This window comes from Ricinus communis, chromosome 2 (assembly GCF_019578655.1).
Source record: "Ricinus communis isolate WT05 ecotype wild-type chromosome 2, ASM1957865v1, whole genome shotgun sequence".
Taxonomy (NCBI): domain Eukaryota; kingdom Viridiplantae; phylum Streptophyta; class Magnoliopsida; order Malpighiales; family Euphorbiaceae; genus Ricinus; species Ricinus communis.
The window spans coordinates 6611269-6630693 of NC_063257.1; the positions used below are offsets into that span (position 1 = coordinate 6611269).

Sequence of the window (19425 nt, forward strand, 5' to 3'; positions counted from 1 at the left end):
GCAAAATGACGGTTCTGGATAAAGTGAAAGCCCAGTAAAATGGCTAGTCAATTTAGCCCACTTCTTAATCCTTCCTTTTGGGTTGAAGGAAAAGAAAAGAGAAAAAAGAATCTTAGGATTCATTTTGGCGAAGGGATTATGAAACCCATAGGTTTAATTATCATTCATTAATTTTAAATTTATAAAATAAGATGATTGAACTGAAGAGATTTGATTGTTTGAATTGAGTATAAAATCTATGAATTAATTGACATAAGTTTAAATTAAAAAACATATTATAAAACCTATGAAGCCTTCAATTTCTTATAACATTTATCTCAATAGGCTAATAATTATGTAACTTAAATTTCCTAAAATCCATTAATATCCCTGTCGATGTCAATAAATATTATACTATTTACCTAAAAATCAGACATAGAACTCTTAATGTTTTAATATTCGTATAAAATCAAACTGTAGGTTGCCTACTATTACCAATAACCATTTCTTCTTATTTATTTTCTAAATCTTAGTGCTAAAACTTGAAAAGAGAGCGTACTGCCCAGTGCAACAGATTAGGTTTGGTCCAATTTTAACTTACACAACTGAGCGTATTGGCTCAGATAAGAATAAAAAGAGAAAGAAACAGAGCATTGAAACAGGTAATACAATGTTGAAATGACTCTTCTCCCGACACCACATTTCCTATTGCTGAAAAGAAAAAACAAAAATTAACCTAAGATTCTTTGAAACACAAACATGAGAATTTGAAATTCAAACAAATTTGGCAACAGAACAATCTGGCAGGCATATGGCTGTGCCTCTTCTTCATAGAACCTGCCATACAAAGAAATTAAATCAATCAGCTCCTCAAACTGAACAAGTATAGGGTTGTATGGTTTGCTGCACGAAGGACATAGACAAGACCATCTTCCCATCACGTGAACTGTGATATAGAGGTCATCCCCCTACCACACACTTCAGTCTGATTGGTTTCATGGAAGAAACCCCACAAAATTTGGAGCAACTGCCCGAATCATCTTATTAGGAAAAGGATTTCTCAATTATATTTGTCACAAACTAAATTCATAGCCTACCAAAAAAGTTATTTGATATTGTCTCAGAATTGGTTAGAGTGGGGTTCTTGTGTTGTTGCCGGATGTATCCTGTCATTTGTCACGTCTAGTTTTCAATAATAATCCCTAACTTCATCACAAATTTCTCTCTTCATTTTTTATTTTTTTTTATATTAAAAATAAAAATTACATTTATCATATTTATATTTGATGGAGATGTGCTTAATTTTTTTAATAGATATAAGCCATATATACTAATTAAATAAGAAAAATAATATTATATTTAGAGTTAAAAGATGATCAAAATCATATTTTTGTTGTCCTGATGTCTTTTAAAAAGAAAAGTATGTATGCATGTGGCAGCAGAATTACTAAATTAGAGCAGTAATGATTTACGAATGGTAATTGGTTTAAATTATGATAAATAGGATTTAAGAAAACTCAGAATGCACATAAATTCAGAGAAATAAATTCAGAGAGATGAACATAAACTAAGTCTAAACCCATTATATTTTAGTTATAGAAGAAATAATGATGGTAGCAATCTAGTCATGGATGTAGAAAACTTAACATTATCATAATCAAGAGAAAACATCAAATAAAAATTTAGAATAAAATACAAATAGAATTACCAAGTAATAAAAATCAAAAGATCAATGTCTTTGACCTTACCAGGGGAAAACAAGTATGAGCAAGACTTGGGCTAGTTGAGCTTTTCCATTTTCCGAATAAGGCAGCCTTAATGTGGGTGGGCTTATCTCAAACCAGAAAAGTGTATACAAAAATATCCACAGGCAACTGCCATATATTTAAACTTAAAATAGTAACTGATGCCCACATCTTCTTTTTTTTTTTTTCTTGGAACAAGGATGTCCGCATCTTTCAAAACCCTAAAAATAATAAAATCTCAAAATCTTGATACCACCAAACACAATAATATGTGAATGATGTTTTATATATATTTCATTGTCTGGTAAGCAATTTTGAATGATTACAGAATCAGAACTATATATAACCTTGGGGCCAAAATGTAGGTCCCAAAGTCCATTCGAGCAGGCAAGTAGCAATAGCAGGTGAAGGAAGAAGAACACACACATGCATAATAACAAAGGGCAAAAGCTAAAATTGCCTTTTCCAAACACACAAAAAATTTCCAGCAACAGTGTCAACTTCCCACTTGCTCATGTATCAACTTCCCTTTCCATTCCTGTTTCTTTCTTGTATTATAAACCATATAATATAATTATAAATGATAAAAAACCCACTTCTCCATTTTCTTTTTTCCTCTCCTTTCTATTTTAATTGTCTAATACTGTTTGTCCACAGTATATGGCACTCTGACCTTGAATTTCTTTTCTTTAGATATAACAATCAATTTCTCTAGAAATTTTATTCAAATTACTAGAGAAGTTCTAATGTACTTTATCATGAGGCTCTTGGAATATTTGGGTCACAATCTATTGCTATTTAGATCCTAGCCCAGGAGAGGACAATACCATTAGAAATGAGATACTCTTTGTTCTTTTGTTTTTTAAAAAAGAAAAATATGTGGTTAGAGCTCAGCTCCAAATGGATGTGCTTTTAATTGAACATGGCAGTCACATCACATTCCATGAATACTCTCTTCTTTAAAGGTTATGATAAACTAAATCAAAGACTGACTTAAGATTGTAGACTAGTGTGATAATCCTTTTTAAGATGATAAAAGAAGAAGAATCAGTGGACACTGTAGAGGGTGACCTTTTGGAAGGGTGAGACAACATAATTAAGGTAGCAATGCAATCTGGGTTAGGTGGTTGAAAAATAATGGAGGTGCATACACATGGGTTATCCATAACTTATAGTAGTTGTTAAATAGAAGCAGCATAAAAAGGAAATAAATAGTTGGGCAAATGTCCCCTCCAGTGGAACCTCATGTTGGAAATGATAAGACCTCTTCTTCACCAATGGGCATATTTCCCTTTTCAATTTTGATAGGTTGCATTTTTCTTTCTTTTTTATCTCAAATTGTTTGAAAATCTTAGATAATATATTGAGAAGACCAAGACCCATGAAACCATGACATCAAGAGACGTTCACACCAACTTTTATTTCTCTCTCTCCACTTTTTGCTAGGCCACCACCACCTTCTAGTTTTTCTTTTTTCAAGTGTTCCATTATTAACTAGTTTTATTTTTATTTTCTCTAAATTATAAATCTCTCCTAGGTTTATTCTATAATATTTAAAAAAAAAAAATCATTTGAAATAGTGAAGTAAAAAATAAATGAGAATTTAAAAAGGTTATGTATTTGAATAAATCCTAGAAAATCATAAGAAAATACAATTAGCTATTGTAAGATCACTTTGTGGCACTCACGTTTTGGTTTATTTTGTCCTTTAATAAGTGCATTTCACGTTGTGTATATGCCCCTCCACTAATCTATTTTCCCATAAATCCTCATTTATACCCATTTTTTTTATTCCTTTCCGAAATTATTTGATAAATATATTTGTTACTTAATCATGACATAATATTTATTAGATTTAATTTGTTAAGAAAAAAAGCAGAAAGGGACAAAAAAAGGGGGCAAAGAAAAACAGGTTTGACTTTCGATTGGTAGGTCTTCAATTTCCCATAAAACGTAAGACTTCTAAAATCAAACGTCCAAAGATGAAGAGAAATCTTTGATAAATTTATAGTTGAGAAATTCCAACATTGCCTCACTTTAAAAAGTAACTACTACAATTACACTTGTCTTTTAAACACAATACGACACTATAATTGGGATTCTTCCAAGCTCTAGATATATATTTCTATTTGATTCTTTTTTAAATAAAAAAAATTATTTATTTTTTATTGAAATAGGTGTAATAAATTTTGATAGTATTTTATAATTAAAATTTATTAAATATTTTCTGAATTTAAATAAAATATTAAAAAATAATAATTAGTATAAAACAGATAAATACTGTATAAAAATTTTAAATGCTACTACAATAATGATATACTTTTTGTTGCATAAAAAAGATAAAATTGAATTGATGGAGGTAGATGAAAACTATAATGGTAGTATAAAAGTGTAATTAATATGGGGAATGGGTTGTCCCCTTCCAGGCAAGCCTTATGTTGGGTATGATTGTAGCTTTTGGCCGACATGTGGCCGCAACCCATTTAAGAATTGGACGCCAATAAACTCACAAGTCCCTTTTCTGTGTTATCACTTCTCATGTAAGCTTTACATCACATACATTTCCATTTTACATTGGGTTATAATATTTCTATATGTAGGGTTTTAAATAATGGTACTGGCCGGAATACATATCTTCATTTTTCAATACTTGAGCTAAATTTTAAGTGTAAGAATGTTATATCGACTTATACTGGATGTTTTATTATCCACGATATCAAGCTAATATCTCAACTATTTATTTTAATTTTTATTTAACAATCACAATTAGTCTAATTGATTTAAATCGTGTTATATATAACTCTTGCAAGTTATAAATTATTATTTTTAAAATTTTAATATAATTATATATTTAAAATTTAAAATCGGTAATGTTAATTAATACATATCCATCAATACATCCCGTGTATTTATAAATCTCCAATATGTTACCCTTCCAGTTTAAAATGCTTTCTTTAAAAGAATTTATTAATTACTAAATAAATCTACCAAACATAATCTATTTTATAGACTTTTGAATTGAAATCTCAAAACTAATACACTATAATTTCTGCGACCGGAGGTGTATAAAGAAAGAGATAATTTTGTTGTGGCTTAATTCAAACCCATTTTCCCGATAGCTTCATCATGGGAAATAAAAATATATTTATCTAACCTTTTATTAAATGAAGATACCACATACTATTTTTTTCGCTTTTGGGCGAGTCTGCTTACGTGGTTCAAACTTCCGAATTTAGGTAATTTGTCTCCATTTTGTAAAAAAATCATAATATAATATGGTTATTTTATTGTATGATGTGGGCATTTAATTTTTGAATAAATATAATAAATATATGTATGGCCAACATTTGAGATTATATTCATATTTGGACATATCACACGTCGCTTTGCAGAAACTCTGTCCACGCAGACAATAACACAACAAAAATTTGGATGTTTCCAATATTATCGCATCATTATCCAACTGTGCTTCTCGATATTCTCATTGTCAATGATAATAAATATTATGGAGAATTTACATTATATTAACACTACCATTCATCCAAATACAGCTATGTTCATCTTTTTCTTTTTCTTCTAAAATTAAATAAATACATAAAGAAAAATAATCTCCGTGAATTGACCCTAATATTATGGATGAGTAGGTTAAAAATGTAAAATAAGGATTTGGTACAACTAGCCAAACAAATGAATTTTATTATAATTCTATATTCTATGGATTGGTAGGTTAAATCCAATGGAAAATTGAAGTGTAGAAATATAAAATGCACGCGAGCAGTAGCTATCACGCATAACTATTATAATGACTATTCAGTTTCCGAACTGGGGTCTGCTTGACCTATTCCTATGCAGAAAATAACATTAAACATAAATAGAATTACATTCTGAATGAGATATAGTACTGATCTTTACAAATCAAAAGCTGTTATGTTCCAACTATAACTATATTTATTACAAAAACTCTACACTCGCCTCTCCTTCCCACCATCAGTTTTGTTGGTCATGTATATCATTTGGTCACGTATCTATCCACACGTGTATATGCATATACATGTATTTAGTACACATTTTAAACCTTAATTCACTCTTCTTTTCTTTTCATTTGAAGATTAATATCGAAAATATCACAACTGGGGTCATGTTTTTTTGAATGTGTAGATAATAAGTTCAGAATTCGAATAATGTGAGTCTCCACATTGAAGTAATGGCGAAGGAAAAGACTATCCTGAGTTGGGATAATGTAAACAGGCATCCCAAAATGTAAGAAACAAACAGTAGCTCTGGGTGGCGCCTGGTGTGGTGTGAAGGAGAGAAAGATGACAAGAAAGAGAGGAATATATAAGTATGCAAGTGCATGATGTGCAAGTATGGGACTGGTTTGTTTAACGGCTAGATATGCATGTGATAGTATTAGCCAAAGATTGGGATTGGAAATTTCTTTTAACTATTTTTCCAGTAATCATATATTATATTATATGTAATTTTGAAGTGTGATGAGTAGAACAATGTGAGGTCTCTTTTAGGTGGAAATTACTAGAAATCAAAAGCATTATCCGACTAAATTATTATATGAATTTAAGCTATTATGTCATTAAAAGAGTTATCTAATAAAATTAAAATATTTTATTTTAATATTTTATATTATTTTTATTTCTAAAAATAATTATTTGTTAAAATTATTAATTGATGTTAATTTTAGAGATAAGGTTGACACATTAAAATTAAATTAAATATTATTATTTTATTAAATGAATCATTTGATGATACAGTGAATTAAAATTGTATGATAATTTATCCATTTGTCAGACATTTATTAGTCTAATTAGGTTAATTTCGTTCCTTCTATAATTTTAATACATACAACATATGCATTAAGTATAAATGATTATACTCGTGATTTTTATTACTCTATTTCATATTAACAGTCACTCTTTAACAATTAATTGAATTAAATACATATTTAATATATTTAATTATAAAAAAAATAGTTAAATTAAATCAAATTACCCTTTATAAAATTTATTGCGCATGTTCTAATATAATGATAAAAATAAGAAAGAAGAGATATATATAAGTGATAAATAATTAATTTTTTATTTTAAAAATTAATCATTGATTGAAAAAGTAATAAAAAAGTATTTTTATTTCATATATTTTCTGTCTTATCTTATGATAATATTACAATAATGTCCTTAAACTCTATGTTTATATTGCGCTTATTACAACATATATCTAGCATGAAATATATTTTAGCTGGCTTGTTGGATGATCTTCCGAACAGTATGCTGGGCCCATGACATTTATATGCAAACTTACTAATATTTTGTAATTAACATTATAAGCAATTAACAGATAAATTGTTTTTTCATTTTCCTCTGATTGGAAAAACATACGGACTCGTGGATAAATATAATTGTCGGCTAAAACAAAAATGACAAAAAGATTAAAAAAAAAAAAAAAAAAAGAGTAAATTAAGGTACGAAAAAAGCAAAGTAGAACGTGCAAAATAATTAGCTGGTTTGGGCAATTATATCAAACAGTCAGCTAAAGAAAAAGGGTTTGTGTCTGATTTTGAAACCATGTATGTATCACAGCACAAACAAACAAATCTTTATTATGAATTGTTGCAGCCTTCTCAGCTTGCATAATGCACCTCTCTTTACTTTCAACCTTGGCAACTATCATAACTTTCCTTAATTGCCAACACCAGCCAAATTTCATTCTTTGAAGAATAAAATTATATATAATTAAATTCAATTGCTGTTAGGGTTAGGTCTTCCAAATAAGCTTATGAATAAATTTAATCGTATCAGTTTTCTTGACTGAATGATAATCCCAGAACACCAGCTGCTTTCCTCTCCTGCCAATACATTCCAGCAATACATATATAATTGCAAAAGAATTACTAATAAAACTCAGGCAGGATCCATTAATTCTAATGTTATAATATTCTCTTCCAACAAACGTATTCTTTTCGTATGTATCAAAAATTTGGTGCCAAGAATCAGAAGGGTAAAAAACCTGGAACTTAAAAAGGACATGGAACAATTAATGCATGTCTGCCGCAGACGGCTATTGTGTCTGAATTATACAAGACAAGCGAATACCGGTTCTAATAATTAATTCTTAATCCCTGTTTACTTCGACTAATTAATAACTAAAAATAAAATCATAAAATCACACTATAAAAAGATTTCTATGAGATTGCAATTCTTCGTACATCTACTTGCTACCAAATTAGGTTTTAGATCAGACAGTACCGAATTTAAGTTTTATTTTTTTTATTTCTTTTAAAATATAATATTTTATTCTCTATATCAAATTAATATATTTACATGCTAATAAAAGAAGTTATCGTTATTTTTGTTTTTAATTTTTATTTTGTAATTTTGTTTGACGTTTATGCTTTTTAAGGCATGTGAATATTTAAAGAAATTGCAATGGCGAGGCCCTTTCTCGCCTCACAGTCGCATTGCATAGGTAGCAAATAATGGTAATATACAACCCATCTGTACATAATTTGGCAGGTCTAGGCGCTGCAAAGCTCCATTTACACGTCGGTTTCGAGATTTGTGCACCCATGTTCAATTTGGTCCCTCTTCTTTCTGTTGTTTGTTTCTTAGGAATACTGCTCAGAAAAATCAAGAATTAGAATCAGAATTAGCAATATATACTCCCATCATTCATGCATATATGGTCAATTTCTGTTGTTCTGGAATGTACTTTTCAGCCAAATATTCTTTTCATATGGCATTTCAAAATCTTTTATCACCAATCAAGAAGTCCTAAAAATATCTTAAAAAACAAAATATTGATTAAACAGTACCAAATTAGTGGATAAATGGAATAGCACTCTTTCTGTATAATAGGGGGTCCCTCCATTGTTTGTTTATTTGAGAATAAAATAGAATATGATGGTAAAACTTTCTAGGCATCCACCACATGTTTCTTGAAGACATTGTAAGTTACTGAAGACATCATAGTATTAGTTAGGGAAAATCCACCTAACCTTTTGACTATGGTTTGGTCTAAATGTTTAAAAGAAAAAGAAAAAGATGATGGGAAATCCATAATTAAAAATAAAAAAAATTAATGAGCATATCAAGATTTGTAACGAATTACAGCTCATAATGGGTATTGGTACCTATAAAACTACACCAATGACTTTTAAATAGCCCTCAAGTTGAAAGATGCACATAGTAATAATAATAATAAGGTGTTTAGGTGTTACTGAAGTATGATTATTTAATTTAAAAGTTTATTTATTTAATTTAATTAAAAAAGGGTTTAATATATTTTATCTAAATTAGAATCTTAAATACTTTAATGAAAAGGGTATTTATGTTATGCCCCACCCAGACATCTTTCTCTCTCTCTCTCTCTCTCTCTATCTGTTGTTTTTTCTTCTTTTTCTTTTTACCAAGAAAGATTCATATACTCGAGCCCTGAGGCAATCAATCCGAGTACAATGCCTCAGCAGCACAGTTTGCTGGAGGATTACGAAAATTATTTGAACCTCTTATCAAATTTTTCCAGCTCAACAAATCTCAATGTCTGATTCTGATACCTTTTTGTTTGCCATGTAAACAACTAAATAGATATGACAACCTACCAAATAAGATGTTATATATTTGGATGTCAAATATAAACAAAAACCATTAATTTCCAAATTACAAAAAAAATAATTATTATTATATCTCACTTTATATTTTCTCTCTACTTTACAAAGAAAAACAAAAATAAGAGTGAAAATTAAAAGATAGATTCTCACTTTTATATTCATACATCCAAATAAGAGGAAAGAAAATAAAACTTATTTTCCGTAACAAGATGTCCAAACATATGGGCAAGGAAAAAAGAAGAGTTTGATGGAGAAGCAGTTGTGAAGGTAGTGATAATAAAAAAAAAAAAAAAAAAGAGAAAAATATCAAATGGTAATAAAAAAACAAAAATAAGTTTAAAAGAAAGTCATAATCAGTGAGAGATCCTAGGCAGTGGACACAAAAATCAGAATGATATAGACCTGTGCTTTGGGTCCGAGCAACTCAGACAATAGAAGGTCCCAAAGAAGAGAGCAACAGCTACAGCTACCACTACTAAACTTAACACACAGGTCAAAAGAGAAACCATAAAACTATTCTACTGTTAAGGTAGGATGCCACCACATCAGGCCTCGACTACTGTCACCACTCTTTGACCCCTCTCTCTACTAACCCAAGAAACAAAAAAAAAAAAAAATTAAAAAAGAACACTAAAAAGAATAAAGATTAAACCTCTGCACCACTTCCTAGGCTCTGATTTTATACAATTCAACCACAATCACTAAAATGCCCTCCTAAGTTGTCAGGAATACTGAATACTTCCTTCGATTTAAGTGTCCAGTGGCCCCAAGGGGTAGTATATAGTAATATGTACAGCCCCTGTTTTTCTTAAGGATAGGAGCACAGGGAGTAAAATTAAAGAAGGAGAGAGAGAGAAGAGAGAGAGAGAGAAGAGAGAGAGAGAGAGAGAGATGGTAAAAGGGAAGAAAGAGGAGGAAGCAGCGCATCTCTTCTCAAAATATACACTTTCTCTGCTTTTCATGCCAATAAGATTTTAACTCATCCTCCTCTTCCTCCTGCCCTCACTGCAAAAAGGAAAGCAAGAGACCCCATTTTCTATACAGCAGGACACATACAACACATGCACTTGCACAATTTGAATGGGGAAGAAAGACTGTGTGAGAGAGAGTCAGTCTCTTCTTCTCCAACAATAAGCTGATCCAAAACATTTCTTTTTCTCCTTTTTTTCCTATTTGTTTTCAGAGTCGCACAATCAAAAAATATTATATAATATTATAATAATGATATTCACGAAATTCCATAACTATCCATCTCTTTTTGTATTAAGCTGTACACTTTTCTTATTCCAAGAGACCCCTCTCCAACCCCAATTTCTTTTCTTTTTCTTCTTTCTTTTTTTCTTTTTTTAAATCTTTTCTCTGGGAAACATTTTCCCTGTTCCCTATACCTATCTTTCAAATCTTCACAATTCATAACCCTTAGCTCCCCACAAAAAAATATTTCCAAAAATATAATAAGAATTTAAAAAAAAAAAAAGGAAATCAGAACCAAGTTTTCCTCCTCCTCCCTCCCCTGAATTTACAAGAGCTTCCACCTTCATCTTTATGGCTGATCTTCAAAATTCAGCCAGAAGCCGACACGAAAACCTGCTGCAGCCGAGCTCTTCTACCACATCAGTAGTGGCTTGATCTCTCCTTCTCAAATATTATTTGCTCAAAATCTACTGCAGGAAAAAGGCTTAATTCCCTCGGTAGTTTTTCTCTTAAAAGAATGGCAGCTCAGATTCCAGCAAAAATTACCTTTTTCGTTTAACAAGACTGGTGTTCTTGCAATTTCATCCCCATTGCTACCTGTCTTCTATAAATATTCTGCCAATGAAATCCCTGAATCTTTTTGAGTAGTGTTTGGGATCGACTGCTGAGATTGAGGTAGGATCGGCTTGTAAAGATTTGTAGGCATGCTCTAATTTCTTGCTAATATCATAGTCTTGTAAGATATCAATGATCCCAAAATAAAGAACTACTTCATATATCTCACCACTTCTAGAAGGGGTCAAATGGTTAATCCCACCAGGGATGTACTGATCAAAATCACTTCTCCGCGCCATTCGTTCTGCTCTTGCTGGCATATTTGCTCCTAACCTTATCAATGGTTTCCTGCGTAGGATATATTTTCAATTCAATTCATTACTTAAATCCACATAATTGTTAGTAAATAACACTGATATAAACATAAAAATGGTAATCAGAAAAACGAACACTTAATAAACCAATTCACCACCAACATATTCAGCCAAAAAAGAAAAAGAAAAATCAAGGAGCTGCCTTGGCTCTTATCTAGTCAAGGCATAGGACCACCACCATGTACAAGCCCCACAAACCACTGCTGTCTACTGAAATACCCCCCACAATTGTAGCAATACAAAACAAGCCACTCTCAATTATTATTCAGTTGGTCATGATAAATTGAATGATAAAAATTAATGCCCAAACCAACACTCAACCACATGCTTTGTAATTGCTAGTTCCATGAATATTTACAAGTCAACCATTAATCGTGCAAATACTTTTAGCTAACCAACATTACCAAAACTGTAGCTAACGAGTCAAAACCAGAAGGAACAAGAAATATACCGGCCAACTAAAATCCTATCTCTGTCTTGTAGCTCTGCCTCAAGAAACCGGCAGCCACGCATGAATTTTTCATTTTGATAGGAATCCTTGTTTCCTGCATAGCATATGCATTCAATTAGCCCCCGCATATTGCCACAAAAAATCTTCTCCCAATTTTTCAATAATAAAAAAAGAAAAACACATTAAGCAAGATGGTAGAGTTAATTACCGGAGCGCAAAACAAATGGTGATAGCCCCATTTTGTCACAAGTATTATCATCGCGGAAGTGAAGGCCAACCAAGAGACTGTAATCCATAATTCTCTCAGCTTCCAAAAATTCACAATCCCGATTAATTTGCCTGCACATTATTGACAAGTACGTTAAGATAAATGCAGGCGAGACCAACTGCAGAAATCAAGTAAAATACAATATTTATCCACTAAAACTTACTTGATGAGCTCCTGGTACCAATTTCGTTGAAGACGAAAAACAAAATTGAGATCCAGGTCCTTGAGAGTTGTGGTTTCATCTATCTCACCCTCAGGCTTATCTGTTGTGCGGCCATGGGAGGATCCTTTCAGGTCAAATCTCCTATGTATTGGATACTCGGAGCAAAACAAATTGCCCATCACAATGAAGCGAGTCTGGTTACAAAAATAACCACATGATCAGACATGGAAATGAAATTGGATTACCAAACAAACCAGTTGAACTCCGCACTTCCCACCACATACTTTTTGTCCACCAATTGGTTTAACACAATGGACACCGAAGAACTTTGTCACCAATGAATTTTCATACCGACAAACATGTTGGTAATAACTGGGAAGCATCCTGATTAGCACCTAGCCAATGTTAAACAAAACTTCAGAACCAAAGAAATTTCCACTTATGCACCAATTGACATTTTCATGCCTCCACTAACTTGAAACTTAATAGAACAGAAATCGATGAAGTTGGCAACTAACCTTGACTTCAGATTTCTTTACAGTCTTGATCATGAATCTGTCATCCTGAGTAAGGTAAAAGAAGCTTCCACTTTTCCCAGGAGAAGACAGCTCTCTGAGGGCATCATTTCCACAAATAGCTAGCATGTAATCAGCAGTATCCACATGGAATAGCCCCCTCAAATGTCTATAGCAAGCAAGGAGGAAAACAAAACATATACAATCAGGTTAGCACCATAACATAAATATGATTAAATAAAAGGGATCCAGAAAAAGCACCCAATCTATGACAGCATACTAGATGAAATCAATTGAGATCCTAATTTTTCACGTTAATAAAAAGCATAAGATAGGTTGTATACGAATAATACCTAAACACCATTGGACAATAATCCTTCCAACGGAACTCCACAGATTGATGTGGAGGCGTAATCTTTGATCCTTCAGCAGGAAACCTAGTCCAGAACTTCTCCTTTGGATCAAAATCACTGGGCTTCAATTCCCTCAAAATCTGGGCATGTTTCCCAACGGAACACCTAAATAAATAGTACACCGTTACAAAATTAAAACCAACCTCCAAAATGCACAAACATCAGATAGATTATTGTTAAAAACAAAACAAACATAATTACCGGATGCCCAATTGCAAATTAAGCATCAACTCATAATTCTTATGGCCTTTAGATATAGTCTCCCCAGGCTTCTTCACTTCACCACCACTAAAACAGCACGGCCCTCTTCTGAACTGTCTAATCCCCATCCCATTCCGATCCAACAACCCTTCTCTATAAATCATTGAAGCTTCAACTGTATCAATAATATCACAAGTAATATCACCGGCCTCACCATCACTTTCCCATATGCAAATCCTTGGTAAATTCACCATATTACTTCCATCCACCGACGACCTCTTCCTCGTCGGCGGCAAAACCAAATCACCACCACCACTCTCTTTACCATTTCCAGGATAAAAAGTACCGGACAGTTCATGTCCACTCATTAAATCTTTATTATTCCAAGTACCCACATAACAGCTTCCGTCGGTCCATTTAAAAATCCCATTCCCTTTTGGAACCCCATTTTCCCACTGCCCATCGTAACGATTTCCGTTAGCCCAAACCAAAACACCTCTACCTGAAATGACGCCATTTTTCCATTCCCCGTCGTACACATTCCCATTTTTCCACACGTATCTTCCTTTCCCATCTTGCACATTCTTTTTCCATGTTCCCTCGTAAAAATCTCCATTCGCATATCTCTTTTGCCCGTACCCGTGTTTTCTATCGGCGCTCCATGACCCGCGGTAGGTGTCCCCGTCCGATCCTATAAACGTACCGAATCCTTCCATCCGACCCGACTTGAATTCCCCTTCGTATGTTGCTCCCGATGGCCACGAGAACTTCCCTTTTCCCGAGGCCTTCCCACGCCGCCACTCTCCTTCGTACATGCACCCGTCTCTCCACAAATATTTACCCGATCCGTTAGGCGCATTACCCGAAAATGACCCAGTATAGAGATCGCCGTTTGGAAGGACTTTCTCCACTGTGGTAGTGGTGGTTGAGTCCAGTGGTCCGGTGTTTGTGGGTGCGACTCTACGGTTGGCGGATTGAGATCGGGTTCGGTTCACCAAAATGGGTCTTGAGCTGTCTTTACTTTCCGGTACTAGAACAATAACCTTATCTTGCTCGTGTTCCTGTTCCTGTTGCTGTTCTCCTGATTTCTTCTTCTTCCCAGTTGAAACAACGTCGCTGATTGGCTCATCAACAAGTATAACTCCTTCACGCATTTTTGGCTCATAAAAAAAATTTAATTAATTCCCCTCCTTGTCCTTCTCTCTTCTCTGGAACCCACGGATGTCTATCTTAGCACAGCATTTGGTGAGTTGGTGAATTCGTGGGAAAGAAATCGCCGGCGAGAGGAATGGTGTTTGTGGCTTTAGGTTTTTCTTTTCTTCTTTTTCTTCTCCCCCTCTGTCTCTCTCTCTCTCTCTCTAAAAACTTTTCTTTTCTTTTTGTTGTTCTCTTTAGTGCATCGCTGTGTGTTGGGGGAAATAGGGAGGTGGGCAATGGAATCCTACAAACACAAACACCACAAGCAGGACAGGGTACACAGACAGAGAAAGTATAGAATAGTAATCAAACCAATCTAATCTAAACTCAGCTCAGCCCAAAATAAAAACCAATAATTATACAAATACTTTTTATATTTTCTTTAAAACCCAAAAAATAAAAAACGAAAATTACAAAAGTGTATAATGAGCCAGCCTTTTGCCTAGGGAACGTTGCTACTAACTATGCGAGTAAATACACACACTAACACTCCAGCTCAGCTCAGCTCAGCTTTTTTATCTTGATTTACTTTCTTAGTAGAAATTTAAATAAAATATATAAATATTGACATTACGATAATACCCTTAGTATTTGTCCATAATTACAGAATGGTAAAAACAGTGTAGAAGGGGCTGAGAAATAGAATTAATACCAATCTAGTTCTAGTTCTAGTTCCATTATAACGTGACGGAATCCCATAGGAGCTTGGGTCCCAACTGGGGTATCATCACGTAATTTCTTTGTTCCTTTATTTGCCCTTCTTGTTTGTTTTTATTTCCAACAAAAACAAGAAACTGGAAACACCAAAGAAAAATGAGAAACAGAATACCTGTTTTAGGACATAAAATTAGAGAGAGGGGTTAACTACGTTGGAAGAAATCCATAATTTTTGCATTGAGGCTGAGAATCCAAAAAATATTATTTTTATTTTATTTTATTTTTCTGGTAGGTAATTGATAATATTCTACAACTGGACTTTGGGTGGCCTTCAAATATTTTCTAACAGAATCTCGTCTATCTGATGATGAAAGACACCAACATCCCACGTTATTATTATTATTATTTCAAGAAAGAAAGAACAGCGAAAAAAACCAGAAAACTCTCTTTGCAATAAGTGTCATCCGTAGAATATTATCTTCTTACTTCTTAGTTAATCCCACCAAATTATTAACATAAAACATATCATTGTCATCTTATATTATTTGTCTCTAAAATTAGCACATCCTCCTTTGACAAAAATAGGTTGCTTTCTATATATTTCTTATTATTTATAAATAAATAAAAAAGGGCAATATAGTAATTTTCAATATTTAGTGAACATACTCATCAACTCATACATCTCCAAACTTTATTTGATTTTTATTTTAATATTGAAAGGCCTGTTGCTCTCTTTGGAAATGGCGGAGGTGCAGCTATGAATCATGAAGGGATGGACTTTAAATTACCATAGTATGGCCCATTTCACCTTTTAGTGGGTTGTCCAACTGTTCTAATTTTGTTTAAGTGACGATAATAATACGACCCGAAGATTTGGAACCAGTTTAATATGATTTAAAGAGACTCATAATTAAACATCGTTTTCATCCTTAAATTTATTGATCCCAATTTCTGTTAGTTTTAGCTTCAATCTAAAGTCATCTAGAGATTACCTAACTTTTTCCAAATGCTCAACTTCCTTTACGACAGTAACTCTTAGAAGAAACAAATAGAGGTCTGTGTGTTTGTTTGGGTCAATTATTAGACTTGGGTCGTTAGCAATTGGAAACCAATGCCGTTAAAAATCTATTTTTAATTTAACATGCCATTTCCTTTTATATATGTTTACAATTTGTTGAATATAAACCATTATTGTGGCCGTCCATAATCCATCATCATATACCAATTTTTCCAAACCTATATTGTCATTCCAAATATTGTTTACAGGGAACAAGGAAGAGTATGAAAATAAAATAAATGATGTAATATTCTGCACAACAGGCTAAATTTTGAGTTTTTCTTTTATAAGGGTAAAAAGATTATTTATTAAGCTCAAACTCGATAAATCAATCGATCATCTCCGAGAGATTTTCTATTTCAAAAAAGGATACACACACTCACATTAAAATTTTTATTATGATTTTAATAAATATAATTTACACCATGATATCTATAATATTCAAAATAAAATTCCCTAAATTGTCAACTCTCTACTCTCTGAAGCTCATTTGCAACAGATTTTACAGAATCTTCTTTGAGTTTTTCTCTTATATAATTCTCTAAAAGAAGCATCACTGATTTACTCTCAAGTAACAAATGCCAAGTAAATAATATATACACGAGCATCATGATGAACAATAATTTTCAGGTTTTTTCTTGGCAAAAAAGAAATTGAAGAAGAAGAAGAAGAAGAAGAGAGTGTAATGGGATGTTGGTCTCAGAATGCATGTGGACTAATAAATTCACCTTTAAAATCTTGTGACCCCTCATCACTGAGTAATCAATAATCTCTCATCTATTTGTATGACCTTTGTTTGAGGCACTCCATCCTTTCACACCTATGCTTTCAACTCCCCCATTCTTCTGCTCATCCATTATCACCTGCCCTATTTATTTATTTCTTCTTACTTAAGAATAAAGCAAAATGTTACTCTTTCCCTCCAGAAAACGTAGCCTTTTTTATCTGTCTAAAATTATAGTTTATTCGCTAATTTAATAATCAGTTTATTAAATATATTTTAATTAATTAATATAAATATTATCACATACAATTGATTCTTGCATTTTATATTTGAAAATTGTTTATTATAAAAAAGTCTAATAAAGCTATTTTAGAAAAAAATAGTAATAAAAATAAAATTAATATTTTTTTTGATATGCATGTAAATAAAAAGTCAGACTGTATTTTTTAATAGAACTAATTACTTAAAAAAATATATGTATTTTGAGCATTTCTTTTTTTAAATTATTCAGTTCTTTTAAGTTTATTACAACAATCACTTCTTGTATAATTTGTTTTCTATTACAATATTCCCGTAAATTTGAAATAAAAGTCCAACAACAATACACATAAATGGCACCGAAGATACTTAGAATAACAATAAAAAATAAAATAAAAAATCACATTACCAAAAATATATAAATATTATTTTTTAATCTCGACACAATTTAGATCAGTGCACCGTATCAAAAAGCTATTTTATTGACACGATTTTTTATTATTTTATTTTTATTTTGACCTTAAGTATGTGTAGTGTTGTCGAATTTTTATTTTAAATTTAACGGAATCCTATAATAGAAAAAAAAATGCTTATACAAAAATAGTAATTGTTGCACTAAACTTAAAAGAATTGAATAATTTAGAAAAACCACTCAAAATACATATATTTTTAGATAATTAGACTTTTTCATATAGAGAAAGCACTGTATAAACAATATCTTTGAATTGAGAAAGTGCAGACGACATTTTAGAGGAAGCATGGGAATGGAAACCCGCAAAATACATTAGCCTTGAACAAGTAAAATCCAAAGAGGATCCTTTGCTTATTGGATTTTCCTGTCATTAACATTTGTTCCCAAACAATAAAAGAAGACATTTTAACTCTACTTTACTTACTCACCTAACCATTTCAACAATGCTTTCTATATGCTATTTGTTATAGTATAACTCATTAATTCATTTTAAATAATTATGTGTTGCAATAATGCTTTTCATTTTATTTATTCTATAATAATATTATTAATAAATAATACAAATTGTAAAGAGAGAGAATGCACAAAGTAATTTTCTTCATTCTTAAATTTAAGAGAACATGATTTTTAGAATATTTTAAAAATGGAATATGAGTTAAAAAGTCTATTAAACTCCTAGTTTTAAAATATAATTTCTATAACAGATAATAATATAATTTATTGGAATGCTCTTATAGACTCTAACTAATGATTCTTTATCATATCATTTTTTTTATTATTATTATTTCAACTACTAATAAATCCAAGCTTAGGTGGTGACCTTGAAATAATCCTTCATGATAGAGAAGTCTAATTATATAAAATGTGAGATATTTTATGGGCTTGAATTTGATATAATAATTCTATATATTATAAAAGAATATTCGATTATTTAAATTATAAATTATCGGCAAGGTGGAGTCAAAGTTGAAAAGAGGGAGTTATTTCTTAAAAAAAAAATTAAGATGGACTTTAAATATATAACGAGTCTAAAAATATTTTTCAAATAATATGAAATTGAAATTAATAAATATAAAAATATTTGTATATTTTGAATTATATATAGTATTTTCTTGAGAAATTTTAAAGTTTGAAGGACTTAAAGTCAAAAAGTTTTAAATACAAAAGTAAAATTTTAAATTTTTTGAGAAATAAAATTTTAAGAGAGGAGCCAAACAAAATGAACCGGTCAAAATATCATTTATTGATTTAATTAATCTAACCATTTGCTAAATCGGTCTAAGAAAAATTAATTATATTTTATAATATTTAAAATAAATTAATAGTAAGTTATCAAATTTTAATAATATGTAATAAATTTTAAACTAATATTTAAATAATTAAATAATATATTTAAGCAGATGCATATTAATATAATTATATTTAAGAAATAATAAATATAAAATAAATAAATTGTAAAAATATAAATATTAAATTTAAATAAAATTATTGTTCTTCTTTTATATACAACTTATAAATAATTTTAATACAAATTAGTTCAAATTTTAGTATTATATTTTTTATTTTTTAATATTTTTAATA

The 19425-nt window shown here is 31.2% G+C and overlaps 1 protein-coding gene and 1 long non-coding RNA gene across 3 annotated transcripts; both read right to left on the bottom strand.

Annotated features, from left to right (window-relative positions):
• Positions 1-576: 576 nt before the first annotated feature.
• Positions 577-1974, bottom strand: LOC125369358. Its single transcript, XR_007214909.1, has 2 exons — positions 1728-1974; positions 577-816 (listed from the first exon to the last, which is right to left on the bottom strand). It is a non-coding gene; the product is annotated as an uncharacterized LOC125369358 (long non-coding RNA).
• Positions 1975-10538: 8564 nt separating this feature from the next.
• Positions 10539-15058, bottom strand: LOC8274135 (phosphatidylinositol 4-phosphate 5-kinase 1). Of its 2 annotated transcripts, XM_015716052.3 has the most exons (9): positions 13480-15058; positions 13219-13383; positions 12869-13034; positions 12635-12745; positions 12351-12544; positions 12128-12258; positions 11920-12013; positions 11086-11442; positions 10539-11006 (listed from the first exon to the last, which is right to left on the bottom strand). In XM_015716052.3, the coding sequence occupies exons 1-8, from the start codon at positions 14631-14633 to the stop codon at positions 11133-11135; spliced, it is 2325 nt and encodes a 774-aa protein (XP_015571538.2). In that variant the 5' UTR covers positions 14634-15058; the 3' UTR covers positions 10539-11006; positions 11086-11132. The 2 variants fall into 2 exon arrangements, with proteins under 2 accessions (XP_015571538.2, XP_002513822.2); XM_002513776.4 differs by having other exon boundaries at positions 10539-11442; positions 13480-15057.
• Positions 15059-19425: the final 4367 nt, after the last annotated feature.

Bases quoted from the DNA above. Each gene is read 5' to 3' on its own strand.
- LOC8274135 (XM_015716052.3), bottom strand. From the start codon at position 14,633: ATGCGTGAAGGAGTTATACTTGTTGATGAGCCAATCAGCGACGTTGTT. The intron at 13,035-13,218 runs GTATTATTCGTA...TGCTTGCTATAG, and splicing joins TATTGTCCAATGGTGTTTAG to ACATTTGAGGGGGCTATTCC. The intron at 12,746-12,868 runs GTTAGTTGCCAA...AACATTGGCTAG, and splicing joins TAAAGAAATCTGAAGTCAAG to GTGCTAATCAGGATGCTTCC.